Raw genomic sequence first — 16764 nt, forward strand, 5'->3', positions numbered from 1 at the left:
ATTTCTTTAAACCTGGCAAACCTGCCCAGATTAGTTTACTGTTTTTTTTTATCAATCTATCTCTGTTCTGTTCGTTGTCTTTACTTTAGGAATGAATAGGCAATAGAGCTGTCCCAGAAGAAACGATTCTTTGATGATTTAATACAAGTTATGGCATCGATTTTTCATATTTTGAAAGAAAGAGGTAAATTATTTAAATTGTGGAAGGGCTGCAAATAAAATCGTTTAACAAAAGGGGTGAATATCCTTCCAGCAAGTCCCGTAATGACTCTTTATCATATATTATTAAATAGTAAATAGAAATACCAATGATCAAAGATAGGTATTTAATTTGCTTTCAGAATGATTACTCTTCAGCCGCATATTAGAATGTTCGCGTCATAAAACGTTCTATTTCATAGCGTTCGTATCAGGTCATTTCCACTTTACTGTGTGAAACATAATTCTAAAGGAAATTTGATTTTTTTTAGAAATTTGTACGTTTGAAGATGTACGCACCATCACGTGCAAAATTTAACGTTTATTTTTAACTCCCTTCCAGTGTTTTGGAGTATGTTTGGTTCTAGGATATTTGACATGTCCTTTGTTTCCTATTGTTTATTTCAAATTCCTAAAAATGGTACATCATTTTTAAATATTTATTCTAATTACGAGACATCTTGACAATTCAGTACTATACAAATCTTCAATTCTCGTTTTATTGGGTTTTCCAATGGAAAAACTAAAAAAAAACTTAAATGCAAAGATCTTTTATAGTGTAAGTGGTACTTCGGGAATTTGGTATCTGAATATTTGACTTTTTCACGTTCAACTGAAGCAGCAGTAAAAAATTCATATTGAGCAGGAAAATTTTAGTTTAGAAAACCTCGATATCTAGAAATTTGTGTATAATAAAACTCGTCAATGCCATTTTTTTACAGGTGTGAAGGTAGTATTCAACATCAACAACCGAGGTTTCCGTTCGCATCCAGCAGCTGTGCCAAGTCTGCCAAAAAAATTATTTTGTCAATAATACTATGGGGTGGAATATATTTGATTGCCTATGATAAAATCGTCTACTAAAGTAAAATAATCGAAAAATTAAGCGTTAAGATTATATTAAATAAAGGTGTTAATGTTAAAAGTCAGTTGATAGCAACAATATATCCCTAATTTTTCACAATATATGTGCAACTTGACAATAGCGCACCTCTGCTAGCTACACTTGGCCGTTCGGGAGCCTTCGGAAGGATGTTGCTGTTGACATTTTCTGAGACGCGATTCTGTCTTCACACTAGTGTTTTTTCCATGATTTTTTCTAGGCAATGGACAATGGCAAATATTGGCAATAATGGCATTGAGGTCCTACCTATTTATACAATGTTTTGAAATAGAATGCAGTGTTAAATACTGCATATTCGAAGAAAAAAGGAGGTCACAAATATAAGGTGCCAGAGTCAAGTTTTAATTTAGCCCTTAAGTGATTTTCTCTATTGAAATTGTTTCATATTTTAGTAGTATAGTTATATATCCTTACATCACATTGTTGATTCAAACTAAAGGCATGGCTCACTCGGGAGGTGTACAGGGCAAGAGAAAAGAAATCTATAAATATATAGCCCCATGGCCACTATATAGTATGAATTGGTCTGTTAGACCAGACAAGCGGTTTCGTTTAGCACTAGGCAGTTTTGTGGAGGAATACAACAATAAAGTACAAATTGTTTCACTTGATGAGGAAACTAGTGAATTCACAGCAAAAAATACGTTTGAACATCCATATCCTACTACAAAAATTATGTGGATTCCTGATAGTAAAGGCATTTTTCCTGATCTTCTAGCCACAAGGTAAGTGAATAGAAATATTTAAGTATCTACCAACTATTTGTCTTTATTTTTATGCTCCCATGGCATAACATGGACTATTACACTTGGAATGTGCATTTATTTAACAAACATTTTCAAGCAGTTTGTTGACTGAAAATTGTACTCTTCGACATTTTACTAATATAAAAAGTTTAAGTACTAAAACAATTGCTCTTTTTCCCTGCCTTTTCATGTCTTACTTTAAACCTACTTAGCAATTTTTATATAGCCAATTTTAATGGTGTATAGTGTCAAAATTCTGTTGTGATAATGCATATTTTGAGGATATACATAGGTTAAGATTATCTGTAAGATCTGGGTACTCTATGATGGGGTTCTTATAAAAAGTAGAAGATGCTTTATAGTGTTATTTCTAATTTATTTGAATATATGTTTAAAGAAAGAATTGGACATTAACATTTGCAAAATATGGAAAAAAACACTGCTCTTTCTTCCTGCCAACATGACTGTAACTAACCATAGTAATAATAAGTACATAAATAAATGCTATTAAAATGTGTTAAAGGCAGCAATGCTGAAAACGTCGAGTAAGAAACTCAAAAAACACCATGGGAATACAAAAAACATAATTTATTTATCAATCATTTCATAAATCATATCATTTAATCTCTCTTTAAGTAATTTAACAATAGAAACATTAGGCACTATAGTAACAGGATTACCAGTAAAACAAATTTCATATTACTTCCTTGACATATCAAAGAATTTTTTTATTAAAAGTATTCTTTACAACATATGATATATTGTATATTGCTGTTATATAATATAATATAATAAATGAAATTACTTTCCAGTGGGGATTATCTACGGGTTTGGAGAGCATCTGAACCTGACACAAGATTGGAATGTGTTTTGAATAACAACAAAAATTCAGATTTTTGTGCACCACTTACAAGCTTTGACTGGAATGAAGTTGATCCAAATCTAGTTGGGACCTCTTCAATTGACACTACTTGTACAATATGGGGCCTCGAAACTGGCCAGGTTTGAGAAAATTATTTATTAGCTCACTTTGTTATTATATATTTTGGGTTAAAAATTGTGTAATAGCACTTTTTAATACAGAATAATGTTTAAAATAGAAAATGTAACTACAAGTGTTATATGCAATTCTTAAACTTATATGCTTAAACCCTAGTACATGCTTCCTTTTTTTCCTTTAGGTTATTGGACGCGTTAACCTAGTTTCGGGACATGTAAAGACACAGCTCATTGCCCACGACAAAGAGGTGTATGACATAGCCTTTTCGAGAGCAGGTGGAGGAAGGGACATGTTCGCTTCTGTGGGCGCCGATGGATCAGTAAGAATGTTTGATTTGAGGCACTTAGAGCATTCAACTATTATTTATGAAGACCCGGCACATACCCCATTATTACGGTAATTAACTTGTAAAAATATGTACGTTTTAGTTAAAAAATGTTGTTCTTGTTATCTAAATTAGATTGGCATGGAACAAACAAGATCCGAATTATCTAGCAACAATTGCCATGGATTCTTGCGAGGTCATCATACTGGATGTCCGCGTGCCGTGTACTCCAGTTGCCCGTCTTAATAACCACAGAGCATGTGTTAATGGAATTGCATGGGCACCTCATTCCAGTTGTCATATCTGCACAGCAGGTATTTATTTTGTAGTTCTTAAATTCATTGTTGCTATAAATTTTGTCACTGTTAATTAAATTATTAGTTTTATTAATTTTTAATAAATTAATGAAATGCTTATGCACTTACATATGTGAAATGCTTTTAGGGGATGATCACCAGGCTTTAATATGGGATATACAACAAATGCCTAGAGCCATTGAAGATCCAATTCTCGCCTACACAGCTGCAGAGGGCGAGGTGAATCAAATACAGTGGGGCGCTACACAGCCAGACTGGATAGCGATTTGCTACAATAAGTCCTTGGAAATATTAAGAGTATAGATTAATGGCAGATCTGAAGATAAAGACTGAACTGACTATTAATTATTTATCATTTTGAAAGCTTGGATTTTGGATTCAGGTAACTATACCAAATAGCTTTGTTACTGCAGTACAACAATTTAAAACCATTCTTGATCTTATAACGCAGTTTCGTTAAGTGCAAATTAAATTAAGTAAAAACGTTTTGAATACTTCGTGGTGTGTTTTGGGGTTACAAAGTGCTCATCTTATGTGTCTCAACCTCGAGATCTTGATTATATTAAGACATACGAGGTTGGTTAAATCAAAGTTGCGCAATTTAAAACTTATTAACTAAAACCCCCAGAGATGGAGCTCGTAAAACGGGCAACTTGTATATTCAAAATACGTATATCAGGCACCAAGGAATTTCTTGTTTTATTTACGGATGTGTAAATTTAAATTTGGCAATACCATAGAATGTTTAGTGTTGCGTCGTTAGCAGTTTAATGAAGGTATGTGAATGATTTATTTATGTTTCTTAGGCAATGTATTTTAAATGTAAATACTTACAGTTTGCAGGAGCCCAAGTGAAAAGTTCTTACCTCATGTCAAAATGTATTATACCAAAATTTGAATAGATTATTTGAAAATCTGTCAGCTATAAGCAGAATTAGAATAAATAATTGAATCTTGGGCACCCTGTATATCAAAAATTGTCAACTTTCGTATAAGATAAATTGTACCAAATTCTAATATTTTTACAGGAATAATATGTGGATGAACTTTGGCCTATTACATGGGGATTACCCTGTATAATAGAGTGAGGACGTAAAGGGTGAAAAAAAAAATGTTTTAGTTATTACAACCCTACATGTTGGATTTCTCGGGTCTCCTTTAATTCAGACATATCATTTTCTCCTCATTGGTATACTGATTTAGGGCATTAAATGAATAGAACTCTGTCTATATTTAAGTGGAGTATTGTTGTAGAAATAATAGTATGGTTTTTACATACTCGTTCGATGGCAAGTTTCTATTTGCTGCACAAACTTCCCAGAAACCATTCTAAAATACATTATGTATCATTTTAATGTACTACGTACAATATGTCTCGTAATGTCCAAAATCGTCGTCTTAAATTGGAGAAAGTCAGCCAACGTTCAGAATGCATATTTTTGAGATGTTCATGTCTAAGCAACAAATGCGTAAAATAATGTTTAGCAGGGAGTATTCTAGAGTACTTAGTGGCATGATCAAATTAAGAATTCTTCAATTTGCCATTTGTAAGAACAAGTTACCCTTCTCCAAGAAAGGATTGGAAGCTAACAAAGAACTTTGAGTAACTTTTGGCATTAATTTAGATAACTTAAGAACTTCGATGTCTTTCTGAAACGAAGACATTTGAACCAGTCCCACAATAATAATTAAAGCCTGATCCAATTCTACGAAAATTAGGTCACCAAGAATTCTAGATTCCAAAGTAAAAGAATTGTCAATCCTGAAGCGCAACATGTAGGCAATAACATGCAACAATATGTGATAAGAAGAATATCTTAGAAGATCAAAGTTGTTACTTAAAAATGTGTGAAGATAGACATTTTCATGGAGTTAACCTCTGCTTCAGGTACTTCGGAAGAAGCATCGACTTCATTCATTTAATATCATGGTAGTAAATTTTATGTAAGAATATTCATAATTTCAATGGCATTCAGGCAACAGATATCAGATCTGCAGAATTCTTTCTAGGTGGAACATATGAACCATTGAGTTATGGGAGCCATTCGTTTAATTTTCACACTTCCATTAAAAACGAACGTTTTCTATAAATTCGGTTCTCTCAATAACAAAGGTAGAAAAAGGAATGAATTAGACAAAGAATACACCCGAACATATGCGATCATAGTTTATACCTTACTCTATTTAAAATCGTGTGGTTTTAAAATCAGCACGAAGGATTCTGTTGAAAAAAAGACAATATACACTCTGTCTCATTTAAAATTTAAATCTTGATGCCAATTCAGCATGCAGATGCAATTCCGCCATTATACAATAAATATACTTATACAAAGCGTAAACACGCGTTTTAATGTTTTTTCCATTCAATTAAGTCAGATTATGATTTACATAAAAATTATATCTTAATAGAAAGTTCGGTTGATTTATTTTGGAATATTCACATTATTCCAGCCCATGATTTCAATCAATTCCATCAATTAGGAAAGTTAATACGGAAGGGACTTCATTTGTCAATCTATCATTTGCTGTTTTATCATCTGAGGTGCTAGGTATACTGTAACTTTTGAAAAAGTGAGTTATTTTCCAGTAATGTGCTACATATTCTTATTTGGAGTATATCCGTGAGTTAAAGAAGAATTCTAGGGCATGTAGGAAAAAAGTATGTTTCGTCATTAATAGCGTCTTGGTCCATTATACTTATTTCAAGTAGAGGCGAACAGAGAATAGTAGCGTTCTGTTATTTAATTCAAATGATCCATATTGAAAACTAAGGTGCCTAAAATCTATTGTGAGGTAAAAGTAATTTGGGGTATTTCACTTCTTGTAAAGAATATGTTGTATTTTCCCAAAAATTTTGGTGAAAACGAATTGATCATATGCAATTTCTAAATTAAGGTGTGGGTGGAGTAAATTGAATGTAATGTAAATTATAATAATGTAAATATATTCGACGTAGGTGCTTGCTAAGCATTTAACAAGATTTACGTTGCTAACATTAAGTATGAACTATTCGTAGCATTGTGTAATAATAAACTATTGAAACTGATAATGTATTCTTTTCAGTTACGCGTTCACCTACTTAATCATGTTTCGCTTTATACTGCTGTATAAAAGTATGGCCAGAGTATTTTTTCCTACGATTACACATCCAAGAAATTTCCATAAAAATCATGGCAGACCCTGCATTAATTTCATTACACAAGTTATTGAACTTGGATAATCCTTGAAGGATAGTCTAAGTATGGACCTAATTGAATTTGTTGAAATTTAAAAAATTCGTTGGCATTAACCTTTAGTTGTATGAATGAAATATTTTGTAATATTTTAGTTTATTAGACTCCCTAACGAAAAAATTCAAGTCGTATCATCCTAAGTTCATTACCAATATGTTAACAAATAATACATACAACATACTGTTATAATAAATTAAGTTACTCGGATTTTTATTGAAACAAGCAATAAGCAAGAAACATTACTCAAAAATATATACTGGGTATGTTTTTAAAAACTTGTTACCTTCAGATTTCTATAAGTGCAAATTAAAGTTAAAAATGCTGAGACACGTCGGCCGTAGAATGAAGGGCGAAGATTAAGAATAAAAAAAGTTCTCTACTCCTGATCGACAATATCCATCTCAGGGGTTGCAACCCTTTCATTTTCTTAAATAGAGAAAATGTGTCAAGTGATACATCATTTCAAAGAATTTCATATCTGCTAAATGGCCGTATCAAGTCAAACCGTCAAAAGTCTTTTTTTGTTTAAAGTTAGTTGAAAAAATTAGTTATTCCATGAAGTTATCAAAAGAACGAATAAAAATTGACACCCACTATTGGATGGAGATTTATTACAGTTTAAACAGGATGGTGTCTTTCGACATTGTGTTTTCGACAGTTCCTTGAAAATAATTTTCCTGATAAATGGATTTGTGAAAGAGGTCCTTTTATGTCGCCAACTACATCTCCCGATATATCACGTCTCGACTTTTTCTTTTGCGAATACCATGAAATGATGTGTAACTTAAGTCACGTTCGATATTTAAAAAATAAAGTCCTTATCACCCCTGAGATACTGTTGATCGGAGGTAATAATTTTTTCATTGTTTGCACTTCTAGAAATGTGAAATCTGACAAAATTTTAAAAATATTACCGATGTAGACATGCTCCTTCTTCCCATGAAATTTTGAATGCCAACGAATTTCTCACTATTAATTCAGTTGATATTAGCATTTTGAATGCTTTTTTGTCGATTATTTCTGAGATACTACTGGCGGCCTTGCTTAGTAGCTCACGCTGTATAGGTCATTGAGTTCTTTCTCTGTGTTTTCTGATTTGATTCATATGATTAATGAATTTGGGTTCTTATAGATTGGTTTCGACTATAATAAATTTGCTTTGTTTGCCTTATTCTGCAGGTATCCCTACCCACCTTCCTACCTAATAGCTACAGAAATTAACCATTATACACTTAAAACCTGCTATCTATCCAATTACATTTGCACTGATATTACACGTTAAAACATTTACCGAAACAAGCATAACTAATTTTAAATAATATTGTCCTAATGTATATTTGACGGATTTTATGGACGAATTTGTACTGTATTTATTGCAATAAACGTTATAGTTTTTGCGGGAGAATATTTTTGACGTACGTTTTGAGGCTAAAAAAAAATTGAAACAAATTAGGAATTTAAGCTGCTGAATTTCGAATTCTAGGCAGGTATGTTACACTATTTTACATTCGCAAGGAAATGGCAGTTTAGATTTTAGTCTATAAGAATAAACGAGCTAGAGCTAATTTGTTGGCACAAATATTTGCACTTTGGAGACGTATTGCAACACCCGACACTATGAAGACAGTCCACCTCCACCTGAGAGGCATGTAAGACAATTTGTTTAAAATAGTTTGAGCCTCCATATAGAAATGGGCCTTTGGAATACCGTCACCTGACCCTGCTCCTTCCCTCCCACAATGTAAATATAAAACGGCACAAATGCATCTACGCATTCAACTTCCATTTCCTTACGCTTATTTTCTAACTGCTGCTTGTTACGTTCAGCCCTTCCGGCACTGTGGGCTCGAATTTGACCAGAAGCCTTAAATTTTATGTTCTTATTTAGGGGAAGGTTCCAAGGTCTTATAGACCTGCACGATTGCCGATAAACAACTTTGGTGTTTTTGTTCAAACTACCATTGAAGCTTATAAGTTCCATCGTTTCTCCTTCATTTTCCTTTGGAGGGTTACTCGCCTGATGTGTGTTGGATAGCATCTTGTTCACTACGGTCTTTTCTTCGGCAGTTAACATTGATTTCATTGAGGGTCTCATATAGTTTGGATTGCAGAATCCAAAAGAGTCTTCTTTCTGCAAAAATTATCCGTTAAAAAATAGATGAGAACTGTTAATTTTCTTTCTTAATTACCATATTATTCTTATTTAGAATTTCTTCCTGTGGAGTGTTGGTTTTCATACTATAACTACTGGCTGAAGACAGCCTATTAACGGTTTCTATACTGCAGTAATCTGATGTTGAGGAAACATTTTCTTGAGATTTTTCGCCTACAGCCTCTTGGTAAAGCGGATTATCGGCGTATGCGAGGTGTGACGTATAGCTGTCCCCTCGCTTAAGCGGCTGGAGATTTTCGTACTCGAGGATGAAGTCATCATTAATTTCTTCCTAAGGTGAGACATAAAGTGGTGAATTGAAGGCCAAATTAAACGCTATCGTATTTCTATTTTTCTGATATAATTTATTCCTAATTTAGATATTTTTATTATATATAGTTAAAAAAAATTGTATTTTTTTATTTTGTTTTTCTGGAATTTAATTCATTTAAAAAAAATGATAGATAGATTTGAAGTAAGTTAAGGCAAGAAACTTTCGTTTTCGTCAAGCAAAACACATAATTTAAATCCTCAATATTTCTTAAGGTCTCCCTCCTCTCGTACAATTACTTACCTTAATTTCAGGTTCTTGAGAGTTGAGTTTTGAATCAATATCAGTTTCTTCGTCCGTTAAATAAACTAATTTAGATGCCTCTACAGGAGTTAATACTGGAGTAGGTAGAGTTAGCGCACTAAAATTTGGCACTGAAATTGGATCACGAGGGATTTTTTTCACGGTACTATCGAAACCCACACGTTTCTTGCGAATCGTAGATAATTCCTTGACTTCCTCTTCCGAGGATGGCGAAATGTCGAGATATTTTTTCTTGATCACGTATGCAGATTTTGATTTTACCATTGTCCCTAAAGTTCTCGTATTATTCATCTTATTAAATTGCTCAACAGGTATTTACCTCTAGAAGGTGTAGATAAGTTAGCATCCGTTAAGTTTGTCAATCCGGTTTCCATCTCTTTTTGAGGACTTGTGTTCTGTCTTATTAAGCTTTCAGTACTATCAGTTGCTTTCCCTTTGGATAGCATACTGTAGCTACATTTTGGATGTATTCTCGACAGATTGATTTGGGAGAGTTTAGATATTTCCTGCAGAAGACTGCCTTTGGGATTTTTGTTTGGTTCTGCATACTGTTGCGCCAAGTTACTCCCTATAATGCGAAAATATAATGAAAATAATATGGTTTAAATTTTGGAAAGAATATAGAGCGTTATTGGGTAAGTGTCCGATATTTCACAGCACGATTTTTCCAATATTTTTAAGTTAGAAAGTTCTTATAAACATGTGTCTTAATTCGCTTAGTTTTCAAGATATGCAATATTAAAATTGAAAAAATAAATCACATATTTAATATTTTTCGATCTCTTTCAGCTAACTTTACGAAATTTCGTATCTGAAGGTTATTATATGGATAACTTAGTATATACGATCAGATAACAGCTTTAGATCCGTTTTTCTCGGAAACCGTCATTTCTAACGATGACAATAAAATATACTTTTTTTTAAATAAACAAGGTAGAGAAAAAGATTTTTCTACTCAAAAGTAACATACAGTGTAGCACAACAAAGTTGCAGCTATTAAAGTGTCCTAAGGGTCGCTCGTGACGTTGTCTAGATGATACAACTAAATCGTTGATAAATTTGAATTTGCGATCCCAAAAAACCACCAGGTACGATATTTTGTAAAATTAGCTGAAAGAGGTCGAAAGATATCAAAGAATATGTGATTTATTTTTCCAACTTTGATACTCCGTGTTTTGAAAACTAAACGAGCTAGGACATATGTTTATAGGAATTTTCCATCTTAAAACTACTTTAAAAATCACCTTGTAAAATATGGGACACTTATTCAATAATACATTGCATATCATTGGCAGAGTATATAATAAATATCTTTATCGCCGATGGAAAAGTATTTTTCTTCGGGAGATGATCATATATGCCAGTACCACGCTAAATTCCAATGCATAAACCGGCCACAATAAAATCATCTAGTCATGGTCAAAAGACGTTAAAAAGTTGAATTGAGCTTCAAAGACGAATGTTCTAACAACTTTCAGTTATATCAATTGTCGATCTTTAGACCCAAATTCAGTAACGTTACTTGAACTTGAGTATAAATTGAGTCTAGATTTGTCCTTTTCTTCCCATTTAAAACACATGAGACAGCAACAAATTGAATACGTAATCTTTGAGCGCATGCTCGCCGGTAAGGGTGCCGTTTCTGAATTGGGCCTTTGCTTATCAAGTAAGCGCTTACCGTCATTATAGTTCACTTCTGTAGGTTCAAATATGTACGTATTTTCGTAAGGAGCAATTCTATTGTTTGGAAGATAAGATGAATGTCGGTTTCCGCGATCTGCGGAATTGCACGTTCTTCGGATTCTTCGAGTTCTGGCTTCGAGCGATGTTTTATTCGAACCTTTTAGAATCAATTCCGAAACTACGAAAGATCGACTCTCCGAACGTGGTTGAGGTGTTAAACCGGGAAATGTGAGTTTTTCCCACGTAAGGCTATCTGTAAGCGTAACAAAGTTTATTAGTAATTCGGGATTTATTCTGACACAAAGCAATATCAACGTACGGGGTGTCGCAAAATGCAATAAATTCAATTATTTAAGACTGGATATAGCAGAAAATTGCCAGCATCAGAGATGCGCTAAGCGCCGGCGTAGTGGACGCATATACAACTATCAACAATTTAAGTGGAAACATTGGTATTGTGCAAGTGGGAGAGAAATGGCATAAAGTTTAATATGCCTCTGACAAAGACCAAAGAAGTAGGTTGTAAGGTAAGTAGCTGACGTTTCTACTTCGATATTTAGATTAGTATAGTTTTCCCTGCCTTCGCGGCGATGTTGATTTTTGTAAATATCAAAGCAAAAAGCTGCAATGTAAATAAATTCAAACGAAAACATTTAAAGTATGACTAGAATTTATATTAGTAAAAATTTTGAAACGGTGAGAGATCTGCTAATACTCAACTGACCTTCCCTCGTCAGCCGCTACCTTTATATAACCCACTTCGTTGTTTTTTGTCGGAAACATATTAAATCTCATGTAGTCTTTCTCCTACTTGCACAATCCACTTAAACTGATAATACCCCTATAAGACATATGATGCCATGGTGTCGTCATTTTCGGCATTTTAGTCAAAATGGCAGTATTGCCTAATTGGCCAAAAACTGTAACAGTGCTTCATCCACTTCCAGATCGCTGAAAATTGCATTAATTTGTTTTTCCGTTGCTTTCTTCCGGGTCTTTTTAAATTATTACTCCTGCCTCAGTATTAGTGTTCCCAATTTTATCAAAATATTATAAGAAAAATTAATTTTTTTTAGTAATTTGTTACTTTTTAGTGCGAGAATGAAACGTATATCGACTGGTTCGATCGACGAGTTTTCTCGTTAAGAATTGGAGGCACACTTTTGGGCATGTTTATTTCGACGCCCCGCAGTATAAAAATAAAATTCAGTTTATTTCATTCTTTCATACCAAAATTGAATTTCCATAAGTCGTTACAGCATTGTCCGTTCCGTTCTCCCCCAAAAATGACCATGGAAGACGGCATCTTGCAGCAGGTGTGACTGTGCAGAGGTCCTGGACTTAATTTTGTCTTTACGTTGGTCCAGATTTTAGTATATATATCAAATTTCCATAGATCCCCTCGTTCGTGCAGATCACTCATTCCTACATTGGGAAAACATATTTGTGGTTTTCAATGTGTAGTATAGGGGGTTCTCAAATTTTTTAAATACAGGGCAGCAAGTAAATATATAAAACAATAACCGGGCCAGATATTATACGTAAAGCTTTATATCAAAATAATATTAATACAATGACTTTTTGAGTTTTTTATTATTCATGAAGAGATATAAAATTATCAATGAAAAAATGCAAATATTGCAGATACATATAAACACAAATATTTAAAGTGATTTATGTGCTTGTTTTATAGATCTTCCAATTATTTTATTTATATTTGGTGCCAATTTAAAAGCACCAATAGTGAAATCATCTCTCAAATGACTATCAGTCAATTTTGAACGGTTTTTCATTTTACATCTATATTTCAATATGGAAAAATTTGTTCACATACATAAATTGTTCCAAAAATAGAAATAATTCTTCTAGTAAAATTTCTCATATTACTGTAACTATTTTTCAGTAACAAAAAATGGTACATACGGGGCTTTATCTTCCATTAACACACACCATAATTAAAAGTAATTTCAAAAGTGCTTTTTGAGAAATTTAATAGTAGCGATTTGTAGAGGAAAATATCAACACCCTGTAGCTAAAAATATGAATCGTTGCAGATGCTTGTTCATATGAACTTTTGTTCTTAAAAGAATCTCATCCTGCAATATTTGCATGACATTAAAGAGCACCTTGTATAGTGAATAATAATTTTTTTTTGTTCGCAAATGTCAAGGGCAAGATTTGGCCTTCAAGCCGTAGTTTGAGGACCCCTAGTGCAGTACATCGATGCCATTCAGTCGGGAGGTTAATCAAAACCCCCTAGTTAACACCACTGTGACATATTTCTCATTCTAACATTGAATACAACGCTTTTTTTAAAATGAAAATCGTTACTTTAGCGTGGTTTAATTTAGTAAATCAGTGAATTTGCCTGTATTAACAACATGTGGTAGGTACCTCCATATATCCACATGGCTTCTCCATGAATCACAGCAGAATGCTTATGTCTAGGAGGCGGATATTGATCAGCATGCTTTGTTGGTGTTGTTGAAATAAGGTGCCATGACTCTGTATCTATTAAAAATGAAAAACTGAAATGAATACTTGAAATAATAGCTAAACGCGTCAGTTAAACCGTCATTAATTAATTCATTTGGTAATAGATAGAAAAGATACACTCGCAATCAAGTTATGTGCTCAGAGAAGCACGAGTTTAGGACCATTTCATCCATACTCTAATCAAAACTATACGTAAACTAATTGGGCATATGCCGTGGATAATTAATTAGTTACCGAAGTGGAATGCCCAGACTTCTCCAGATGAACCTTTCAAATCTTGATATCCTCCATAAATGAACATGGTACCATTATGTACGAGGGCGGAATGGCCTCGACGTCCTTTGGGAGCCATTAAACCTGTTAAAATATGCATTAATGGAAACTCGGATTAACCATTCCACTTAGTTTTTCATTTATGAAAGCCCGCAAATGGGGGCGTAAAATTCTACTTTATGCCCGGACAGGTAAAAATAACCATTTTAGTTGTAATTGGGACACTTTTGTAATACGAGGTTTCCCTTTAATAGCCTCTCGGATTATTATGAGTTTATATGTGATTTCATAACAAAGGCAATTATGAGGATGTACATAATTGAAACTAAGAAAGATAACTTTTAAAATTAGTGACAACGCTACAGGGTGTCTCAAAAAAAACGGGACGTCAGAAAGTATTATTTTTTAAATGACATTTTCTGACGTCATGGATTTTTTACATGTGATAGAATCCTCTCTTGATTCTGTGTTAATTCCTAGATTTTTTTCTTTGCGAAGCAATATCTCAAAACTAAAGCGTTTTAAAAGAAATATTAAAAAGTTGCAGTGCCTCATAGAAAAATTAATGTCGCAGTTAGATTTTGATAATTATAAGATGGATTCTCATATAAGATCACCAGTTAGCAGGTACGAATCGTCATTTAGCCCAAAATACACACAGGCTGTTCACAATAGCAACTTTAATATTGTACGTTTTCAACTTAATTTGTTTTTAGTTTTTCAAACGCGATGGTATATTTTTTATAACGTAGAATGAAAGAAAATTCAATTTTCTTCACTTTTGTATAAAATAATATAATATTTTTGTTATGAAGCACACAAATATCTACAAGTTCTATTAAAACGTTATAGCTTCGAGTCACTGTATTCCAAAGAAAAAAATCTAGGAACTAAAACAGGTTTAAAAGAGGATTTTATCATGTAAAAAAGGTAGGCGATTATACTTAAAAAAATTACATTCTATGATGCCTCACTTTTATAGGGCACTCTGTAGGATGGTTACAAATTTCAAAATTTACCGTAATTAGCCTCACATACACGCATTCTCATAATTGATTTTTTTTCTGAAATAGAAAATAAACTCATAGAAGTCCAAAGGACTGTTAAATGAACACCCGGTATTTGAGAGTTACCCTTTACGATGTGATGCTGCTTACCTTTTTTTGTTTTTACTTTTCTCCAATTATCAGCTTTTACATCATAAACCCACAAAGGGGTTTCTGTACTACTAGAGAAACTGATTTCACCCCCAAAAACGAAGATATGGTCTTTGTAAGCTACCGCTGTGTGTTCTTGTAAGCATGGCAGTTTCTCTCCTGAAGGTTTCAATTGGTGCCATTTTCCAGTAACTGAAGTTATTTTGCATTGCAAAAAAGCGCGACAACTAAATATTTAGGAAGACTAACTAACCCAAGTTGTATTTCCAATAATCTTTTAAAGCCAAATTCCCATTTCGACCTCCTAATACGTAAATATGCTCCCCGAAAAGGGTTGCACTGTGCTTAGATCTTGATGCAGGCAATGAGGCCGATAGATCATCAGGCATTACAACACTCCACATTGTTATCTGCAAAATAAAAATTTATTAAAACGGAACCCATTAAATTTTTCAATTTGAGGATTCTTTTAAAACTCAACCTGAACAAATTCACCGCTTTTGTACGATACGGTACGGCTTGACTTAGATTCAACCTTTTACATAGGGATACTGTTAATAAATTTAAGGCAAAGTTGTGGGGTTTTGAAAGTGATGAAAACATAAAATATAAAAAATTTCGATTTTTACTTTTTATTGAAAATTGTTATGATATTTCTCGTGAAATTTAAAGTAAATTTTGTGAATACATTCTACCGGGCTAGAACATGATAATATTTTTTCCAATAGGACGTTTCGGTTTTCGAATACCATCATTAACTTTTTATTTCCTATTTCGTACTTAGTCATTTTTATGTAACCATTGATGAGAAAAAAAATAATTAGCACATTGTGCGGTCTGCTGTCCCGGGATATTCACCGTCGAAACTTTAGCTAATATGTTTAAATGATTTTCTTGATGTTGATACAAACAACACTTTTATATTGGTTTTATCAATGATTAATTAGTTAAGTTAATGTTAATCAACAATAAACTCATGCTACAATCCTAAAATGTGCGAAAATTCGTCATATTTAAATGAAATTAGTATTTCAAAAACCCGTTGGGAATCGTAATAAACCATACTAGGTAAATGCGAAAACGCAATAATATACAAGGTGTTCCATTTGTGTTGGTGGTGTGCTACACAGTTATGGTCCACCCTGTATACCGGGAAATAATTTTAACTTGTTTATGTGTGTTATTTGGGGTTTTATTAAATTCTTGCTAAGAAATTACTAGTATGAGAAATATACTTAACAGATTAACTATATTTTGCTGATCCTAACATAATCCTTCTTTTGTATGGTGAGACACGAATTTTAGGCAAAGCTTGTATTCATACTATTCAATTCTCCACGACGTATACATATATTATTTTTTTATTTATAGACCGTCTGTGTTTAATGCAAATTGTCCATTTAAGCCTATAAAGAACTAAGATCTTAAATCATTTATTTGAAAATAAGTGAGTAGGTATTAAATTTACAATGTATTCATCTACGAAAAAAGTTGGAAGAGAAACGGTATACATATATGAAATTTCAACTTACTTTTCCATTAATGTTTAAAAATCCTCTTATAGGCTTCAGTTCCAGCACATATACAAACTATACAAAACTATGCGTTATACACGAATTTAACAAAACATCACTTCCTGCCCTCACGGATATTTGGTGTACAAACGCAATGTGGCGGCAGTCCTG

The 16764-nt window shown here is 33.1% G+C and overlaps 2 protein-coding genes across 3 annotated transcripts; one reads left to right on the forward strand and one right to left on the reverse strand.

Annotated features, from left to right (window-relative positions):
• The first annotated feature begins 848 nt into the window (after nucleotides 1-848).
• On the forward strand, nucleotides 849-6539 carry wap (DDB1 and CUL4 associated factor wap). Of its 2 annotated transcripts, none has more exons than XM_066300513.1 (6): nucleotides 849-1427; nucleotides 1498-1827; nucleotides 2661-2850; nucleotides 3030-3244; nucleotides 3309-3487; nucleotides 3618-6539. In XM_066300513.1, the coding sequence occupies exons 2-6, from the start codon at nucleotides 1544-1546 to the stop codon at nucleotides 3791-3793; spliced, it is 1044 nt and encodes a 347-aa protein (XP_066156610.1). In that variant the 5' UTR covers nucleotides 849-1427; nucleotides 1498-1543; the 3' UTR covers nucleotides 3794-6539. The 2 variants fall into 2 exon arrangements, with proteins under 2 accessions (XP_066156610.1, XP_066156609.1); XM_066300512.1 differs by having other exon boundaries at nucleotides 851-1427; nucleotides 1495-1827.
• LOC136349144 (uncharacterized) lies at nucleotides 6414-16759 on the reverse strand. Its single transcript, XM_066300499.1, has 11 exons — nucleotides 16612-16759; nucleotides 15333-15489; nucleotides 15080-15271; nucleotides 13884-14006; nucleotides 13548-13664; nucleotides 12384-12578; nucleotides 11149-11406; nucleotides 9790-10038; nucleotides 9450-9739; nucleotides 8913-9167; nucleotides 6414-8854 (listed from the first exon to the last, which is right to left on the reverse strand). Exons 2-11 carry the CDS (start codon nucleotides 15481-15483, stop codon nucleotides 8387-8389), a joined length of 2298 nt encoding a protein of 765 aa, XP_066156596.1. The 5' UTR covers nucleotides 15484-15489; nucleotides 16612-16759; the 3' UTR covers nucleotides 6414-8386.
• Nucleotides 16760-16764: the final 5 nt, after the last annotated feature.

The sequence above is a fragment of the Euwallacea fornicatus genome, chromosome 36 (assembly GCF_040115645.1).
Source record: "Euwallacea fornicatus isolate EFF26 chromosome 36, ASM4011564v1, whole genome shotgun sequence".
In the NCBI taxonomy this organism is placed as follows: Eukaryota; Metazoa; Arthropoda; class Insecta; order Coleoptera; family Curculionidae; genus Euwallacea; species Euwallacea fornicatus.

Coding starts and splice junctions, on each gene's coding strand:
- wap (XM_066300513.1), top strand. CDS start 1,544: ATGGCTCACTCGGGAGGTGTACAGGGCAAGAGAAAAGAAATCTATAAA. Junction 2,851..3,029: donor GGGGCCTCGAAACTGGCCAG/GTTTGAGAAAAT, acceptor TTTTTCCTTTAG/GTTATTGGACGCGTTAACCT. Junction 3,245..3,308: donor GCACATACCCCATTATTACG/GTAATTAACTTG, acceptor TATCTAAATTAG/ATTGGCATGGAACAAACAAG.
- LOC136349144 (XM_066300499.1), bottom strand. CDS start 15,483: ATGTGGAGTGTTGTAATGCCTGATGATCTATCGGCCTCATTGCCTGCA. Junction 14,007..15,079: donor AAAAGTAAAAACAAAAAAAG/GTAAGCAGCATC, acceptor ATATTTTAACAG/GTTTAATGGCTCCCAAAGGA. Junction 12,579..13,547: donor AGCCATGTGGATATATGGAG/GTACCTACCACA, acceptor TTCCCAATGTAG/GAATGAGTGATCTGCACGAA.